A 19280-nucleotide genomic window follows, 5' to 3' on the forward strand; every position below is an offset into this window, starting at 1 on the left:
TTGGAAGCAGAAGATAGAAAAGCTCAATTGTTGCTCCAAAAACAGGAACAGGAGCAGATTGTGACACAGACCAGGGACTGTTAATATCAAAAATTATAGAAAAGCTAAAGAAGAACCCGAAACCAGCCATTGTGCCAACCTGAAGAACGCCCCCATAGAATTTAAATCTAATGTAAAAAATAGATTTGCATTATTAAGCCCCATTGACCGGGTGCCAAAACAACTCTGGACTGAAGCCAGGGACATTGTGCAAAAAATACACTATTTGCAGTCAAAAAGATGCCCAGGTCCCAACTCTGTCATTTTGTCTTCGTTCTAGGCTATTTTCCTTCCTAGCTAAACATGTCTTTGCTTCTGTTGGACGAAACAGCCGGAGATCTTCCAGTCCGAGATACTAACCAGAAGCCTTCAGTGATAACAGCTATACAAGGTCAGCAATATAAGGTTGCGATTCTGATGGGAAAGGGCATTTGGGGCAAATTTTGTTACTTATGCCTCCCCCCTTTTTTTACATTTGTGATCTCTTTGCAATGTTATTCCAAAAATCATTTTGGCTTAATCATCATCATCATCATCATCCGCACCATCAATTTTTTACCCACCTCTCCCCATGGAATGAAGTGGGGAAAACAACAATGGACAAACAAACAATTTCAGCTAAAACAAATCAGTTAAAACACACATCAGTTTAAAAGGACAAGTAAGGTGTACACATATTAAAACAATCCAGATGGATCAAAATCTATGTAATGGATAGATTATAACAGCAATATTTCCTAAAACTGGAAGGCAGGTGAAAATCTTCAACTTGGTTGTCCTACATCTTGAAGCAAGATCCCTTCAAGACATGTGTTATGTGCAATTAGTGCATAATTTCACAGACATATAATTATGGAGTGAATTAATTAATTGATTGATGTCCTGCTTTTCTTCAGTCTTGGAACCCAAAGTTTAATCTATGTCAGTGTTCCTTAAGGTATCCAATGTGGAGGTTTGGCATTTTATTTTCCTGTGTGCTAGGAATTGGAGCCATATTTGTGGCCATGGGGTACCATTGTTTCTTGCATTCCTGGAAACTTTCCAAGGACTGGCAGCTTATGGACTAGAACTGGTCAATGGACTGTCACTTTGAATGGTGCTAGTCTATTTAATCCCCCCGCCCCCTCTAGATAACATATATGTCCTTGGTGCATTGATGATATTCTATATCTTCACTGATAACCAATCTTTTTTCTTCTAGATGTATCATCTGCTGTACTCCCTGTAAGATTCCATGGGCCGAAATCCTTAATGAAAGGTAGGTGATAAGAAGTCCTGATAGGTAATCCATTGCTTCACTGTGTCCGTATGAAACCTACCATATAATTCTCATCATTCCAGTAGCCTGGTATAGATAGCTTGAACATGCAGCAAAAATGTAAAATTAACCTTAAGAATACCTATGGTAAGCTGCTATGTATTCTTAGTTCTACTGTAAGGCAATGAATCCTGAACTTTAACACAGGCAACCATAAAAAGAAAGACAGAAGTGTTTTGAAATGTGGGTTTACTGCAGGAAGTTAAGAACTGATTTCATTGGGATAGGGATGACCAGCAAAGTATTAAAGTGTGTGTGTGTGAGACGCACGCACCTTCAGGTCACTTGTTGACTTATGACGACCCCATGAATTTCATAAGATTTTCTTAAGCAAGGAATCCTCAGAAAATGTTTTGCCAGTCCCTTCCCCTTAAATATAGTTTACAGCACCTGCTATTCTGTGACATAGTACTCCCATCCAAGTACTAACCAGGGCTGACCCTGCTTAGCTTCCATGGTCAGTTGGGATCTGCTGTCTTCAGAGTATTTAGGCCTAAAGACAAGAAACTATAAAACTAATAAAATAGAATATTTCGGACATATAGTGAGAAATGAAAATTACGGATCTTTACAGCTGATGACAAAATTATTGCAAAAATAAGTGTAGGAACTAGAACTTCTTGGCTGGAAACGCTTACAGCAGGGGTGGGAATCTTGTGGTCCTCCAGATGGCTATTAGACTACAATCCCCATCATCCCTTATCAATGGCTATTCTGGCTGGAAATGCAGGGACTTGTAGTTCTACAACATCTGGTGAGTCGTATGATTCTCACTCCTGCCTTACACAATGGTTGGAGGTAATACAATATATTTGTTTAGACTGGCCACATCCAAAGACAACTTAGCCATTATGATATATCCAACGTCTGGTGGAAAAGGGACAACAACAAGAAGAATAGCAAATTCCCTACCAAGACTAAAGTGATAGCGTTACTATTCACTACCCGGCAAGACAAACCTTTGACATTTAACTTAGGTTGCTCTAGAAATGGTTTTAACAACTGGTTGGGTGAAGCTGTTGTTGTTGTTGTTGTTGTGTACCTTCATCAAATCATTGAATCATAGAATAATAAACCTGGAAGAGACCACACGGGCCATCCAGTCCAACACTCTGCCATGCAGGAAATCTCAATCAAAGCATCCCCGACAGATGGCCATCCAGCCTGTTTAAGTCGTTTCCAACTTGCTGCATCCCTAAAGTTTACCTATCACAGGGTTTTCTTGACAAGATTTGTTCAGAGTGGAATTTGCCTTTGCCTCCCTCTGAGGCTGAGAGTGTGTGACTTCTACAAGGTCACCCAGTGAGTTTCCATGGCTGAGTGGTGATCCGAACCCTGGTCTCCAGAGTTGTAGTCCAAAACCCAAGCCACTGCACCGTGCTGCCTCTCCTTTTTATTATGTGCTTCTAGTTGCATTTTTTGTTCTACTTTCATATTTTCATTATATTTATCTTTATTTACTTTTAAAAACTGCTTTGACTGCCTTTTTGGAGGGAAGAGAATCAGCATGTAAATTTAATGTAAATTTGGGTTGTGGTCGCCACAGAAAAGGAGCCAAGCTGGAGCCACGAAGAGAAACAAGACAGGAGTGATTTGCATGGTTGCGTGTTGCGTTTGCAAGTCTTGAACTATGGATGATGGGGAAACATGGAGGTCTTTCATTCATAGGGACCTCATAAGTAAAAGCCAGCTTGATGGCAAATAGTATTAACAATGATCAGATGGAACCACCACCACAACATCAGAATGTAAGACATGGAAGGCCGATATGTGACCTACCACATGTTGCTAGATTACATCTTCCTTTAGCCTTAGAAAGAAAAGTTAATGACAAAGGATGATGGGATTTGGAGTACATTAATATCTGGAGGGCCAGAAATGGATAGCCTTGTTGTTGTTTTTCTAATCTTTGAACATAAGAAGTGAAACCACCCCTGAAACAGGTCAGTGAAAAGTGAGTTTCTTCATTTGTTATGGAATACTAGGTATTCTAAAATAGAGATTGTAAATATGTATGTACAATAATATAATTATATAAAAGGATCCCATTATTAAGAGTGATCGCTTAATGATCACAGCGAGATTCGGGGAACCTTTCAGGTTTGGCTCATAGTTGATTAAAATCTCCCTTTATCTCTTCCCTGTCTCTAGGATCTGTCTCACTGGCAAGGACACGGCGACAGATAACCCGAATAAGCCGCACAGAGCTGGAAGATGGATTTCTACGACTTCATGATGAAAATTTGCTGCTCAAAGAGTTTGCCCGGAAGCAAGAAGACAGAATCAAAAGGTACTGGAGATGACAAGATAAAAAAATGTAATTGTTGCTCATTGTGAGAGGCATTGTCAATTACCTTTTGGTCATCTTGGTTGTATGACTGGTCATTTTTTTCCTATTAATTAGTTTGCTATGTATCATAGAGAACTAACTATTTTTAAAAGTATCAGTTTGAATGTTCAAATGTGGGGTAATTCAGGTAGGTGTAATACCATATTCTACCACCAGATGCTGACATTGTGCACATTGCATTATTTTCATGAAGGCTGAAGCAAAGTGCATCATAGTACCTTCTAGTGACAGAATGAGAGGATTGCAACACAACATTAGAAGACTCTACAAAATTAAGACACACAAATAATGCAGATGTTTCACTCCTAGAACTGGCAGTTACACACAACTCACTGTGATGGAAAGGGAACAGAATCTGCCAATATTAAACTGCTTCCATTTTCCCCACTTTATTCCTCTTTCACTTTCTTCATCACTATCCTTGTTCTCCTCCAAATCCTTTCCAGTTTGGCCAACATTCTTATTAAACAGTGTGTTCAGAACCTGAAGGAGACCCCCAGGCAATGGTCTTAAGTTGAAAAAAAATACTTTCTTGGCCTATATTCCAGAAGGCAGTGGTCCTCCTTGTGGCAAGCAAAGTTGGTGCATACTTCTTGAGAAAGCCAAGATTGCGATGTCTTCTCTCTCTTTGCTCTCCCAGGATGGGCACCAAGCTCTCGAGACTCAGCCATGAGCGAGCCCAAGTGGATGGGAGACCTGGGAGCTGGGTCCGCATCTCTGGACGGAATCTGGACCTGGAGGAGGACTTGGAACAGATGCAGGACCGGGTTCAGGAGCTGGAGAGACGCAATGAGGGGCTGAGGAACCGCCTCCTCTTCTACAAGCAGCAACTACAGCTGCAGAGCTGTGGCCGGCATTGCCCTTATGGCTATGTCGCTCCCAGGGTCAACACGGGACTTCGACGCGCACACACTGCTGCAGGGCGAGTGCCGGAGAGACTTCGCAAAGGTAAGAGGGTTTTGGAAGATATGTGTCCATCTCTAGGAAGGTGATAGGCTTAGTATGGTTTTAGGTTCTAGAGCATCAGTTCCCAAACTTTAGTCCTCCAGATGTTTTGGACTTCAGCCCTCAGAATTCCTGACTGCTGGCCAAGCTGGCTGGGGCTTCTGGGAGTTGAAGTCCAAAACAACTGGAGAATCAAAGTTTGGGAATCACTGTTCTAGAGTTAAGGAGAGCAGGACTTGTTCTAAGGGCCAGCTCTTAGAGATTGAACTTGTCACTTCTGACAGCAGTGCTAGGCATGGACAGAGCCATCAATCTTAGAAGATAGGTCTTGTGTGTGCCATAGAATCAGCCCCTTGTCTGCTAGGCTAGTTTGCTGCTCCTAATGCCGCTTAACCTCCAGCCTTCTGAACATGAAATGAGAGGTACCATTTTCTTTTTCACTTGAGTCAGCAAAATATCTCCACCAAGCCCTGTTACATTTCGGTATCATGTAGGCTTTCTATAGACCAGGGCTGGAGAACCTCAGCATAGACATTGCCAACAAACCTGGCCCTCCTGGGATTCTAGCACAGCCATCTGAGGTTCCCCATATGGTGACTCCACTTTCCCTTGGCTCTGATACCCTTCTTTGGCAATTTCCCCATCCTAAAAGGTTGAAATGTCTCTCCTATATCTTAGGGTACTGGCAATAAGGATTTTTAATTAAGCTCAAATATGCTGGTATTTTTAATTGAACTGGTACAATGGGCCCTTGGTATCCACACTGGGGTTTTTCTTTTTAGCTCCCACATTACACTATTGACTCGTGTTCAACTAGTGGACTACTAAGACTTCTAGATCCCTTTCTCATGTACTGTTGTCTCTGCATTTCATTTTTTTCTGTTTAAGTGAGTGCCTTGCATTTCTCCCTGTCGAAATCCATTTTGTTAATTTTGGCCCAGCTTTCTAATCTATTAGAAGAAACTGTTAGAAAAAAACTTTAAGCCTCATAACCAGAAATATCAAGAGTGGACAGAGATCAATGCAAAACCATTGTGGTAAAGGTCACACCTTCATTCAAAATATCATCAGTGAGAATGCCCTAAAGCAGAGTGAGAGGAAATGGGATAGTGAATACACACATGTGAAGTTTACCTTGCTTTGTATCAAATCCCACGATAAGATAATAGGATATTGTGAGATGCAACCGCCAACTTGTAATTCTCTCCTTTTGCTCAATAGGTATGCGGATGCAAGGACCTGTGGCCAGATCAACACACACAGCTCCACCAAGATATGGGGATCATGTTTTGGAGGGATCCCGAGCAGAGATGGAGAGACTGTGAGTCTGACTTCCCCTTTCGGCACCAGGTTTCCTGAATCCTGACTCTTCTCCACCCAAATTTTGTGGGTCAATGGAAATCTTCTGCTGGTATACTTTGCTTACTGAGTAAGTTGTGTCAGGAAGAAGATACCACAATGAAAATCCCCAAAGTTTACCTGTTTGGACTACAACTCTCAGAATCCCCCAACCAAGACAATTCTGGGAATTATAGTCCCAGTAGTAACTTTTCAAGAAATTATTGTAAGCACCAGTGCTGAGTCTTTGGTATGTGCCTTCAAATCGCCTGCCAATGAATTTCATAGGATCTTCTTGGGCAAGGAATACTCAGAGGCGGCATTACCAGTTTCTTCCTCTGAAAAATAGCCTAGAGCATCTGACAGTCATTGGTGGTCTCTCATCCAAGTACTAACCAGGACTGCTTAGCTTCCAAGATCAGACAGGATTTATAGCCTCTAGAGTACCCCTTCATACACCCTACTGGATCTGGTGCCCTTTCATGCACACACACTACAGCTGCATAAATTAAATATCAAAGGCCTGCCTCAATACAAAGGTCTTTGCTGCCTGATGGAGAGTAGGGAAGGCACCAACTGGACCTCCTGTGAAAGGGATTTCCACAATCTGGGAGCAGCCACCAAGAAGGCTCTGACATTTTAACTGACATGGGAGCCTCAGCTGCCACTGTTTTCCATTCAGGCTCAGAGCTGGAATATCCTCCCTTTCTCTCATGTTCCCTCTCTCAGGCTCTCACACACACTCATCTTCTTTTCTTCTTTCTATCTCTCTCATGCCCATATTTCCGTTGTTGTTGTTGTGTACCTTCTTACTCATGGCGATCCTGAGGTGAACATATCATGGTTTTTCTGGGGCTGAGAGTATGTGACTCAACCCAGGGTCACCCAGTGAGTTTCCATGGCTGACTGGGGAATTCAACCCTGATTTACTGAGTCGCAGCACTCAAACCACTACAGTGTTTCTCAAAAATATATGGATATTGTTGCTGTCGTTGTGTGCCTTGAAGTCATTTCTGACCTATGATGCCCCTAAGGTGAGCCTTTCACAGTGTTTTTCAGGGCTGGGACTATGTGACTCAGCCAATGGTCAACCAGTGGGATTTCCATGGCTGACCAAAAAATTGAACCTTGATCTCCAGAGTTTCCAGTAGTCCAACACTCAAACCACTACACCACGATGGCTCTCAAAACTATATCTATTGTTCTTGCTGTGTGCCTTCAAGTTATTTCTGACTTATGGTGACCACAAGGCAAATCTTTCACAGGGTTTTCTGGGCTTGAGAGTATGTGACCCACCCAAAGTCACCCAGAGGGGTTTCCATGGCTGACCAAGGAAATGAACCTTGATCTCCAGAGTTGTTGTCCAACACTCAAACCACTACACCATGCTGGATCTTTCAGTACATCGGTGTAAACCAAGGGTGAGAATGGTGACTCTCCAAATGTTGTTCACTGCAGTTCCTGCTGTTATTCACCATTGATTATGCTGGGGGTATGCATTGATTATGCATTGATTATGGCTGCTGGGAGTTGCAGTCCAACAACTGCTGGGGGTATGCGCACGATTCCTAGTTATGGTGCTGATTAGTGTTAATTGTTTTCTTCTCCCGTTCTTATTGTCCTGGGGAGTTGGATCTGGAAACAAATTCCTTTTTCTTTTCTTTTCTTTTCCAGAAGCCACCATAGCCTGGTGCTGGCAGAACTGGAACGAGAGCAGGAGTCATTGAGTTCCACACACGGCAAAGAAACAGACCCAGAGAGCACCCACTCTCAGCATCGTTACCTGGAGGTTCAGGAACGTCGGTACAGCTTCTTTCTCCACCAGAATGCATTGCCATTTGTCCATTGGTTCATAGCGATTAAAAAAAAATTGAAGGGAAAAAAAGGGGTTGATCATAAAACTATTTTTTTCTCTAAACCATATTTTAAAGTGCTGTTAGGGTGCTTCCAGAGATAGGGATTATATTGTTCCAAATCCATGTTTTTTCTACCCTAGATTGCAAACAGAGTTGACATCCTGGAAGCTGTGGCCCCCAAAAATAACTTTTCCAAGTTCTCCATCATCCAATCTATAAGGATGATATGGATGTGCATTTGTTTGGGAATAAACACTTTTTTTGATGGAAGCTCCAAGTGATATTAAATAAATAATATTATATTAAATAAATAAATATTACATACAATCATTTTTTACTTTAAAAAAGGTCAGAGCTGACTCCTCTAATTAGAAAGCTAATTAAAATGTGGAGACCAAGGACGTCTTATTATACTGAGCAATTAATTAGTTGAAAGACAGACTGAGGCTGTTTTAGATCAAGGGAATGGAGGACATTTTCAGAGTTAGGTTACGTAATGGAGAAATTAAAAGGTGGTTCTTAGGTATTTGTAAGTGGAGAGTCTTGTAAATATTCCTTTTTGCCAAGAAAGTATCAGTTCAGATTTCTGCACATCCATCTGAATCAGCCAAAATTGCTTGACAGTAGTTAGAGGCTTGTTGTGGTTCCTTCACAGTGCCTGTGTGTCTATGTGTTCAGATCCATTTACCTGCTTTTTGCCCCCTTTGATCCACCAGAGCCGCCATCCAGGACAACGTGGAGCTGATCCGGCTTCAGAAGCTTTTAAGGGCAAAGAATTCAGAACTAGTGATAACCAAAGCCCAGTTTGCCACTTTGCAGGAAGTGAGTCCTGTTACTTTGATCTTGTTGCCTGCACACTCCTCTTGCATACCCATACCAGTTTTTCTCAACCTGCCAGCTTTGAGAAGGTTTTCGAACTGTAGTTTTACAAAGTCTTTAGCTTTCTCTGCCAACGAGGGCTGGTGCCTCCCCAAACTACAAATCCCAGGTTTCTTAGGATGGCGCCATGGCAGTTAAAATGGTGTCAAACTGCATTATTTCAGCAGTGCAGAGGCACACACATACAATCAGGGAACTAGAGGCTGCTAAAAATTAGGGGACAAAAATGGCCTTCTGTCCCACACAGCAGACATTCCACTAATACAGGGCTTTGCTTTCTCTCCCCTTAGGCTTATGAGACTCAGCTCCATCAGGTAACTTTCCTAGTTCTGCTTGGGGGGGTTTAAGCTTGTGTCTACTAGTTCCTCAAGGCTCTAGATCTCATGATCTTTGTCTTTCCTTTTCCTCCCATGTCTTCTCCAGAACCAAGAGGCATTAAGGTCAACAAGTGAGGCTTTATTGGCTCAGGTTGAAGAGCTCAACACTCTCCTGAAGGAGGAGACCCAGAAGGTCACTACACTGGAGAGTCAGCTGGAAATCCTTTCTCCCTTGCAGGGGACACTGAAAGATGTAAGGAGACTGCAGTCCCCCTGTAAACACCACCACCCCTTAAACCTCTCTTTTTTCTAACTCAAGACTTAGAAAAGTGACTTTTTGTGACTGAAGCTCACCAGCAGTGGCCATGCTGGTAACAGGATTTTGGGTGATGCAGTATAAAACTTGCTTTTTCTTCTGGGACCTTCCTATATCACACCAAACATTGGTGCTGTCTGCCTTGCAGAAATAACACAGTTTGATACTGCTTTGACTGCCATGGCTCCATGCTATGGAATTTTGGGATCGGTAGTTTTGTGAGTTATCTAGTCAGAGAGATCTGGTGCCACAACAAACTACAACTCCCAGAATTCCATAAGATGGAGCCATGGCAGTTAAAGCAGTGTCCAGTTGCATTATTTTTGCAGTGCAGAAGCAGCCCTTGCAAGAGCCCATCCCAAACACATGGAACTTTTGGTTCACCAGATGTTTTAAAATATAACTCCCACAGTCCCTTACCATTGGCTATACTGACTGGGGCTTCTGGAAGCTGAAGTCCACACTTGGCACACATGTCCTGGTTTTTCCTCTGTGAAAGATCAGAGGCTACAATTGCATTTGTACCCTTCTTAGTTTCAGGAGCGAGTCCGGGACCTGGAGACAGAACGTGATTTGCTGAAGATGGATTACGACAAACTCCTGGAGAGGTGAAATCCTTTTTTTCCCCACTCACATAAGTTTCTCATGTTTACAACCCCTGAAAGGATGCCATTTGTTGTTTTATGTTTTTGGTGTATATATGAGAGAGGGTGTATATATTCCATTCCATTAGACCAAATTGACACTGCTTTAGCTATCATGACAGCATCCTATGAAATCCTGAGAGTCGTAGTTTGGTGAGGGACGTCTCCTCTTGAATAAAACTCAAAAGCTGTCTAGAAGAGAAGTCTGGCTGTCCTCACTATACCAGGATTCTGTATGATGAAGCCATGATGGTAAAGTGTGATCAAACTACCAAACACACTTGGGAGTTTATCACATGAAGGAGATCGGGACTTTATGCCATGAATATCCTGGAAAAACCATGTAATTATGCAAAACGATTTCACACAACATCGCACAAAACCCACCATTAAATTGGTCGCAAAGAAACAACACATATTTTTTACTTTTGGGATTTCAACGACAATGCATTTTCAATATCACTTTATTTGTGCAATTGCATGTGATAATCATTCGTGGAATTACTCGCTATTTTCACTTTATTTTTGGGATGCTTTAAATGTGCTTTAATTTCTCTTTAATGCCAAAATTAGCTCAAGTATGATAAACAACTCAGAGTTTTGTGGTAAAGATATGGGTGATTCTTTTCCTCCCTTCATCTCTGTGTTTTCAGCTGCATGACTGCTGCCCAACAAAACCTGGATGAGGTGCCCCAGAAGGACAACAGCCCTGGCCTGGAGGAGCAACTCAGATCAGTGATTGCAGAGAAGAAAAACCTTGAGGAACAGCTAGAAAAGGCAATAGGTGAGAAAGTTGGCTAGAAGCTGACGTTCCGTAAAGGCTGTTTACAGAGCCTCTGAACAGAACGAAGAATGGGTACATTCACACATCACAATAAGCCAGGGTTTGTTTTATCCATGGTTTGTTGCTGAAGCCATGAATTGCATGACAGATGACCAAACGAATTTTGTGGGTTGTCTTCTCCATTTCTGGTTTGTTTCTCTGCTGTCCTCATTCGTTAGCTCCTATTTCAGGGTAGGCAATTGTGGAAACAAACCAAGGATAAACCACAACTGGCAGATCAGATGACTCAACAAGCCATGGTGCAAACAGGTCAGAGTTCATAAGCCAAAAACAGTCACCCAAACACCATCGTTTGTAGCTGGCTAACTGGCTTTTTAGCAGAGGCAGATTTTCACATCACAACAATCCAGATGTCAATGAACCACACCGTGATGTGTCACAATTGCAAACATAGCCAGAGTTGAAAAAAGCCAAATATCCTATGTATTTTAATAGGAAGTTTGCTTCCTAATGTTGGGGGAAAAAAGAAAATAAAAAGAGAACTTGAAATATTAGATTTAAAAATGAATCCATTAATGCTGATAGCTGGAAAGGGGGACTTTAATTTGTAAGGCAGAAATCTAATTTGTTGGATTGATGCTTGTTCATTCGTCAGTTAAATAACTGGTTTTTAATGAAATGGTGGATGTTACAAAGAACAGCATGATGAGTTATCCTTGTTGTCCCTTAGTCATACGGGTTGTTATTGCTCCTTGAAAATCAATCATTCAGTCAGTCATTCACCATTAGCTATACAATGGGGGCTGAGAAGGACGAAGTCATAGCAAGGGAAAGATCATTTCCAACCAAAACACCCTGGACAGAAACTCCATGATCCCTCCCAAACCTTTGTCTCTTCCCATAAGCGCGGAATGATGAACTGAAGCAAGAAGTGCATCTGCTGGTGACACGTGCGCAGGAAGTAAACTCCTCACAGGAGAAGCCAGCCATTCTGGAAGTCCCTGCAAGAGAAGAAAAACCTTGTTCCAGTCACATCCAGGTAGGCTCTGGGTGAAACTAGTTTTGCAGGGTAACTTACGTAGCAATGTTGTGAGAATGCAGTGGGAGAAACCAACATAGAGCCATATATTCAGTTCTGGTCTTGGAAAATGGGTAGTATTTTCCTTTCACTTAAATATAATGGAGGTATACTACAATCTATTGAAAATGGTGAATCCTATACATTTTGTTTGTCTTTTCCTCCTCCCCCCCGACACCTCTTGCAGCCTTTGTACCTGGAGGAGAAGAAAGAGATAGAGATACAGACAGTGAAGGAAGAGATATTTAGCCAGCAGAGTCTAAAGCGAAAACTCCACGAGACAGAGGCTGCCCATGCTGAGACTGTCCTAGAGCTGGAGAAAACCCGGGATATGCTCATTCTGCAACATCGCATCAACCGGGACTACCAGGTGAAACAAAGATTTCCATCCAGCCACTGGTGTATATGAGTCTTGGAGGACTCCCAGAAGGAGAGGGTTAACAAATAAAATGTTATCTGAATGGCAGAGCTGTTCTGGGTCCATATTCTGTGTATTCTGCTCTGATGAACAATTGCATCTCCAGAGAGAGTTCACACTTTAGTCGAATGGGCACAGCACTGATTGGCTAGTACCAGAGCTGTAATCGAGAAACCTCTCCCTACTCCTTACTCCAGATCCCTACAGCAGCATCCCCAAACTTGGAACCACCAACATCATTCCCGGTTGGCTGATAATGAGTGAGTTTTAGCCCAGTATATCTGGAGGGTGCCACCTTGGGAAAATGGTATACTTCATTTCCCATCACCTTGCTGATAGGTCATATGGCTTGGGTCTGATGGAAAGTTGGAATTCAACAACATCTGGAGGGGCCGCAGGTTTCCCAACCCTGCTCTGCAGGGACAGAAATATACTTGGTTAGGTACAATGTCTTTGAAATTCAGATCTTCTTGAGTCTGAACTCTGACTCATCCCTTCCTTGCGTCACCAATAATTCTATTGGTGAAAGTACTTCAGCCCTATCTTTCTTTTACTGCATGACTGGACCTCTTACCCTTTCCCTCCACCACTCTCTTCTCCTTCTGTGTCATGTCTTTTTAGATTGTAAGCCCGAGGGCAGGGAACCGTCTAACTAAAAGATTGCATGTACAGCGCTGTGTAAATTTACAGCGCTTCATAAATAAAGGTTAATAATAATAATAATAATAATAATAATAATAATGGGCATAAGAAAAACAAAAACAAGCCTCAGGATTATTCAGCAAACTTTTTGGGGAGGTGGTGTCCCATTTGATTTTACTGGAAGAAATCCTCTCACCTTAACAGCTCTGGAGTCTGTAGATATTCAGGGTGTGATGCTAACTTTCCATAACAAATCTTCAGGCTGGGAAAAATCCTTTATTAGCAGAGCCTCTGCCTTTGTGACCAATAGAAATCACAGATATTTTTGTATTGTGTTACCGTTATTGCAGATACCTTGAAATATTTTTATATGGTGAGCCGCCTTGGGGACCCTTTTTGGGGAGAAAGGCAGCGTAACAACAACAACAACAACAACAACAATATTGTTTAAGCTCATCACTACTTCAAAATTACTAATTCTCAGACCTGCCTCACATGCAACTGTGAAGGGGTCTGTAGGGTCCACCAGACTGCCAAAGGGATCCATTGCACAAAAGCAGTTTAGAAATTAGAAGCACTGGTTTAAGGGAGAACAGTATACAGGTTCAAAATGGTTTGTGGAGGAACCATTGAGCAGACTATCGTGGCAGCTGCTGGGATGGTGATGGAATTGAGTCCCAATCCGTATTTGTCATCATTGTGGCTGAGAGCTGACTGTGCCATGCTCTCTTGGGGGGGTGTTTTGGGTTTAGGCGGAGCTGGACAGTGTGTTGCTGCAAAGCACCAGAGAGAAGCAGGAGCATGAGGAGAAGCAGGAGCAGATGGCTCGGCTTCTGGACCTACGTAGCTCCCGCATCCGCCAACTGGAAGGTATGCCCAGTGGGAAAAAGACACTCTTTGACACAAACATTTTCTCTCACACCCGAATCCTATTGCTTAATCCAAATTGAAGCAGACCTATGGAATTGATGGCTGAATGGAGGGTTTCCATTCTTTTCTGGAGTTTTCAGAGTGAGAGGAAGGCATCTCCAATTGAGAGCATTGCATTGAAAAGCCTCTCTGTATATATATTTTCCAAAAGTTAGTGTGGCGTAGTGGTTTTGAGCATTGGACTACCACTCTGAAGACCAGAGTTTGATTCCAAGCTCAGCCATAAACCCACTGGATGACCTTTGGGCAAATCATACTCTCTCAGACTCAGTGGAAAGCAATGGCAAAGCTCCTCTGAACAAATCTTGGCAAGAAAACCCCATGATAGTTTTGCCTTAGGTTTGCCATATGTTTGAAACAACTTGAAGGCACACAACAACAAATATATATATTCTACATTACTGAGACTTGGGCTGCACTTGCACTGCAGAAATAATGCAGTTTGGCACTGCTTTAGCTGCCATTGCTCAGTGCTATGGAATCTGTAGTTTTGTGGGCTATTTAGGCTTCTGTGTCAGAGAGCTCTGGTGCCACAACAAACTACAGAACCTAGGATTCCATAGCACTAAGCCGTGGCAGTTAAAGCAACATCAAACTGCATTATTTCTGCAGTGCAGATGCAGCCCTAGTGTGTGTGTTGTAAATTTATACATTTTATGTTTATGCTTTTGCTTTTGCTTGCAAGCATCATCCTATCATATGGTAAGGAATTGTAGGTTTCAAACTTTCCAGTGCAGGAAAACGTAAACTTGATACAGTTGCCCATCCGTTCTCCCTTTTCCTGATATTTCTGGTTGTTGTTCTATATGTGCAACTTTATCTATTTAGTCAAGAAGGAATAATGTTGCACTATGAATGCAGCAAGGGGGAATGATGAGGAAAGCGTTTTAATGGCTCTGCTTGTTGTATCTTCCTTCCCTGCCATGCAGAGCAGCTGAAGGATGTGGCCTATGGAACCAGGGCTGTCCCATTTCGAGTAGATGAAGTTGACACATCCGTGGGGGCCGACAATGACAAGGTCCCACAACTGAAGCATGGAGAGAACCTCCTTGAGTTGCACATCTCTGGCGCTGTGCTCTCTGCTGAGGCGCTGCGTCTCCTGGGAGACCCAGAACCTGTCACCTTCTGCACATATTCCTTCTATGACTTTGAGACTCACTGCACCCCTGTGGTGCGGGGCATCCGGCCCCAGTACAATTTCACATCCCAGTATGTTGTCCGAGTGGAGCCTTTCTTCCTGCAATACCTGCAAGAGGCCACTTGTCGCCTTGATCTCTACCTCACCTCTGCCATGGACCACACCAACCTGGCCTCCTGCTGGCTGCGTTTTGGACAAGCCCTGGGCACTGGGGAACAAGTCCATGCCACCGCAGTGCTTCGTGGTAAGAATTGTTCTGGCTAATTCACTGGGAGAGAGGAGAAACCATATTAATAAGCAGAGGTCAAGAAGAGAAGGAATACATCAGCAGTAGTCTTGAAGATCAAGACAGGCAAAAGAGTTGTCAGGGTTCAGTCCCAAATGTCCAGAAAGCAGGGCAGCATCTCTAAGCTGGTTTGGGTGTCTTTTCCATAGAGTGCTTCCAGCATTAATGAGTGTTTGCTGCCTGCCTTATATTGCGGGCTGATTGTTAATTGAGAATGGCTGGGGCAGTACCAAACTGAGCTGAGCCCATCTCCAAACATTGTTGTATTGCTGCTATCCCAAAGGGAGACATCACATTGCCTTCCAGCCTCTCTGTTCATTCAGGTCATCTTCAGAGCTTTTATTCCATGTTCCTCAGTACGTGGGTGCAGAACTTGGAAAAATTACCTCTAGAAAGTAACTAGTTACTATACTTCCAAGAATCCTCAAATAGTTAATTAATATTCTACTTAAAAACACACTCAGGGTATTTGTTTGCTCTGTAGAAATAAAAGAAATAATAATAATAATAATAATAATAATAATAATAATAATAATAATAGAGATGATCCAGAAGATAATTTCTGATGACAAGAAAGTAGATTCCAACTAAACATTAGGAAGAATTTCCTGACAGTAAGAGGGGAAGAGTCTGCCTTGGAAAGTGATGGATTCTCCTTTGTTGAAGCAGGAATTGGATAGTTATCTTTCAGGGGAGTTTATCACACGAAGGAGATCAGGAGTTTATCCCGTGAATATCCTGGAAAAATCGTGTAAAAACGAGAAACGATTTCTCATGACATTGCGCAAAATCCACCATTAAAGTGGTCACAAAGAAGCATTAACGCACAACTTTTTACTTTAGGGATTTCAGCAACAATGCATTTCTGATATCACTTGATTTGTGCAATTACGTGTGATAATCATCGCACTATTACTCACCATTTTCACTTTTTTTGTGGGATGCTTTACATATATTTTAATCTCTTTTAATGCTGAAATTAGCCCCAGTGTGATAAACTCCAGGTATGTGAATTTTCTGAACGAGGAGAGGGCTGGATGAGATGACACTTGTTTGCCCTTTCCGTGATTCTGTGAAAATGCATAGTTATAGTGCTATATTCCAGCTCAGCTGTCATGACAACATCCTGTGGAATCCTGGGGTTTGCAGTTCAGGGAGGGATATTTACAATTAGCAGTCAGAAAACTCTAGTGCCTCACCAAACTATAAATCCCAGGCTTCCTTAGGATCCAGCCATGACAGTTTAAATGGAATCATAATGTAGTGTGGGGAAAAAAGCAAATTTGGAGTGTTTTACCTTCTGCTGTGTTTTTCCTTCTCTTATCACTACAACCTTTCTGCCCTGCTTTCTACAACCTTTGACTTGCGTGTGTTACTGTAGGTGCCAATGGTGAGGATTACGGCCTTCTGGAATACTGGGTGAGGCTCCGCTTTCCTATAGAACAGATCCTGAGGCTGCACCGCCAACGAACCAAAGCTTTGGGTTACCTATCTGCTGGAGTACCCCGTTCCACCGTGGCCCAGTTGAACTGGCAAGAGGAAGGGGTAAGAGGCAAAGCAGAATGGGTTTGTGGTGCAAAGTAACAGCTTTGTTCAGTGTTCTATTCCTCATGGCAACTTCGATGTAGTAAAAGAAAGAAATCTGGAAAGCATCCAATAAAATTCACAAGAGAAAAGGGAAACTTATCTCAGGATGTTAGAAGATGGTCTTTATTAGCTAAAAAGTATGATACTCCAAGGCCTTTTTGTGAGGGCACTGAAAGACACAACTTTAAGGAACACCAGTACTGGCAGTAAATGGCATTGGAGTTGCTTGTTCAGACATTAAGCAAATAAACACTATCTGGTTCCATCCTGAGTTGAGTCTAATTTTTCTCTTGTGGATTTTACTGAAATGAAAACAAATGAACAAGTAACCCCTGAGAAATGAGTCAGAACATTTTGCTGCAGAAAAGTTTGAAATACAGTATCCCAAAATTCCTGTCTGCAAAGCCTTCCCAATGGACATGTCACTTTGTTTGTCCTCTCTCTTTGACTGGCAGGCCAAGGGTGCAGTCCAGAATGAGATCCATGTGCGGGTCGAAGGATGCACTGGCTTACGTAGTCGTTGGCTTGGGTCACAACCCAGCCCATATGCCATGTACCAGTTCTTCAATTTTCCAGACCATGACACGATCATCATCCCTTCAAGCAACAACCCACACTTTGGTGACCTGCAAACATTTGCTTTGCATGTCACACCTGAACTACATCATTACTTGCTTGTGGACAGCCTATGGATGTATGTATTTGATGATGAGGATGAGGAACCGAGCAGCTACCTGGGCAAAGCCCAGATCCCTCTTCTGCCGCTAGCAAATGGACGCAGCATCTCAGGTGAGAGACAGGCACATCTTCAATCCTTAGACCTGTATACACGGTATGTTGACCTGAGCATTTGGAACCTCCATTTCTGACTTGCCTTTGTTGAGCTGTAACCCTGCTGCCACTCCCAGCATTTCATACTATTGGCTGTACTGGCTAGGATGCTGGGATTTGGTTAACTTGACTACCCATTTCTACACCAGTGTGACTCTCTGCATAGGGCTGCTCACGTCTGAGATCAGAACAAGGTGCCCAGCAATGACCACATGGCTGGGTGCTTCATTCTGACCTCAGAGAAAGTGACCCATGGTGGCAGGAGATGTATGGATGGCTCTGTGGGATGCCCATGCAGACAGCTGCACTGGTGCGGAAAGTGAGAGTTTGGATCTTCCTGGAAGATTCAGAGTAAAAGATATGTTTTTAAAATCCAGTGTAAGGTTGTAATACCCTGGTTCTTGAGAGCCAATGTGGTGTCGTGGTTTGAGTGTTGGACTACGACTCTGGAGATCAGGGTTCAATTCCCCGTTTGGCCACGAACTCCACTGGGTGACCTTGGGCAAATCACATTCTTACAGCCTCAGGGGAAGGCAATGGCAAACCTCCTCTGAACAAATCTTGCCAAGAAAACCCCAGGATAGTTTGGCCTTAGGGTTGAAGGCACACAACAACAGCATAAAACCCTGGTCCTGGTGCTGAACACGCTGGGGAAGACAAAAGGGTATGAACAAAAATACCACTTGATTTTACCTTAAAATTCTTTAGTGCAGTGGTGATAGGATCATATAGCATATAGTTGTTGGACTGCTAGTGTCTGCAACCCTAGCAGATAGAGCCAGTGGTGATGCATTCTGGGAGTGCATACCCTTCAATGGTCCCAATTTGTCAAAGGCAGTCACAAATAATATTCTGTTACCCCACTTTTTCCAGCTGTTTTTTTTTCACAGTCTCAGTTTCTCTTTCCTCCTCCTCCTTTCCCACTTTATCCTTAGCTTACTTTAGTTGCTGGAAAGCGAGTTCAAAGTACACCTTCATCAGTATGTGCAAATATTGCCCTAAAATGAGCCTTCTCAATTTTTTTACATTTTTGTCTTTTTAGCTGCTGCTTCTTTTTCTTTTTCTTCTTCTTCCTATTTGTTAATTGACTATCTGTACCACCACCTATTTTTTCTCATCCTTCAGGAGACTTTGTCCTCATCGACGCAGCAGACAGACCTAATGGTTCCATCCGCCTGAGTCTGGAGTGGATCCGTCCTTATGTGCCCCCAGAAGAGGTTGGCTCACTTGCACCCATGGATTGGGAGTGCCACCAGCGGCCTTTGGGGCTGCAGATCAAGGAGGAACAAGCCAGACTGAGAAGCCAGGTGACAGAATCAGTCCCAGCTGCTATACCCCACCGCAACACAGAGCTTGGAAAAGTTTCTTTTTTGGAATACAACTCCCAGAATCTCCCAGGCTGTATGGCCATTGTGGGCTCGGACGTTGATTGGTCGGAGCTATCCCACCTTGCCCCCAAAAGGCAACTTTTGCAAGCATTGCTGAACCACCATTGAATGAGCTATAGCCTTTCCTGTAGACAAAGCTTGGAAAAAATTTTGGAAGCAGAATGGATGATCAATGTTAAAAAGGATGTGTGTCCAG

At 42.9% G+C, this 19280-nt stretch overlaps 1 protein-coding gene across 3 annotated transcripts in view; it reads left to right on the forward strand.

Annotated features, from left to right (window-relative positions):
* RPGRIP1 (RPGR interacting protein 1) overlaps window positions 1–19280 on the forward strand; it is a 35080-nt gene that overhangs the window by 6718 nt on the left and 9082 nt on the right. For 2 of the 3 annotated variants that reach the window (XM_089481067.1, XM_089481068.1), the window contains exons 2-19: window positions 320–430; window positions 1241–1297; window positions 3509–3647; window positions 4348–4655; window positions 5874–5973; window positions 7665–7793; window positions 8563–8668; window positions 9016–9039; window positions 9149–9295; window positions 9893–9966; window positions 10656–10786; window positions 11692–11825; window positions 12052–12234; window positions 13677–13794; window positions 14784–15236; window positions 16660–16823; window positions 17321–17654; window positions 18822–19003. In XM_089481067.1, the coding sequence (XP_089337193.1) occupies window positions 343–430; window positions 1241–1297; window positions 3509–3647; window positions 4348–4655; window positions 5874–5973; window positions 7665–7793; window positions 8563–8668; window positions 9016–9039; window positions 9149–9295; window positions 9893–9966; window positions 10656–10786; window positions 11692–11825; window positions 12052–12234; window positions 13677–13794; window positions 14784–15236; window positions 16660–16823; window positions 17321–17654; window positions 18822–19003 (2871 nt within the window). In that variant the 5' untranslated portion in view covers window positions 320–342. The remainder of the gene's footprint in view (window positions 1–319; window positions 431–1240; window positions 1298–3508; window positions 3648–4347; window positions 4656–5873; window positions 5974–7664; window positions 7794–8562; window positions 8669–9015; window positions 9040–9148; window positions 9296–9892; window positions 9967–10655; window positions 10787–11691; window positions 11826–12051; window positions 12235–13676; window positions 13795–14783; window positions 15237–16659; window positions 16824–17320; window positions 17655–18821; window positions 19004–19280) is intronic. The other variant, XM_089481069.1, reaches the window with a different exon arrangement.

This window comes from Sceloporus occidentalis, unplaced genomic scaffold (assembly GCF_023333645.1).
Source record: "Sceloporus occidentalis isolate IW3139 unplaced genomic scaffold, rSceOcc1.0.p SCAF_14, whole genome shotgun sequence".
Classification (NCBI taxonomy): domain Eukaryota; kingdom Metazoa; phylum Chordata; class Lepidosauria; order Squamata; family Phrynosomatidae; genus Sceloporus; species Sceloporus occidentalis.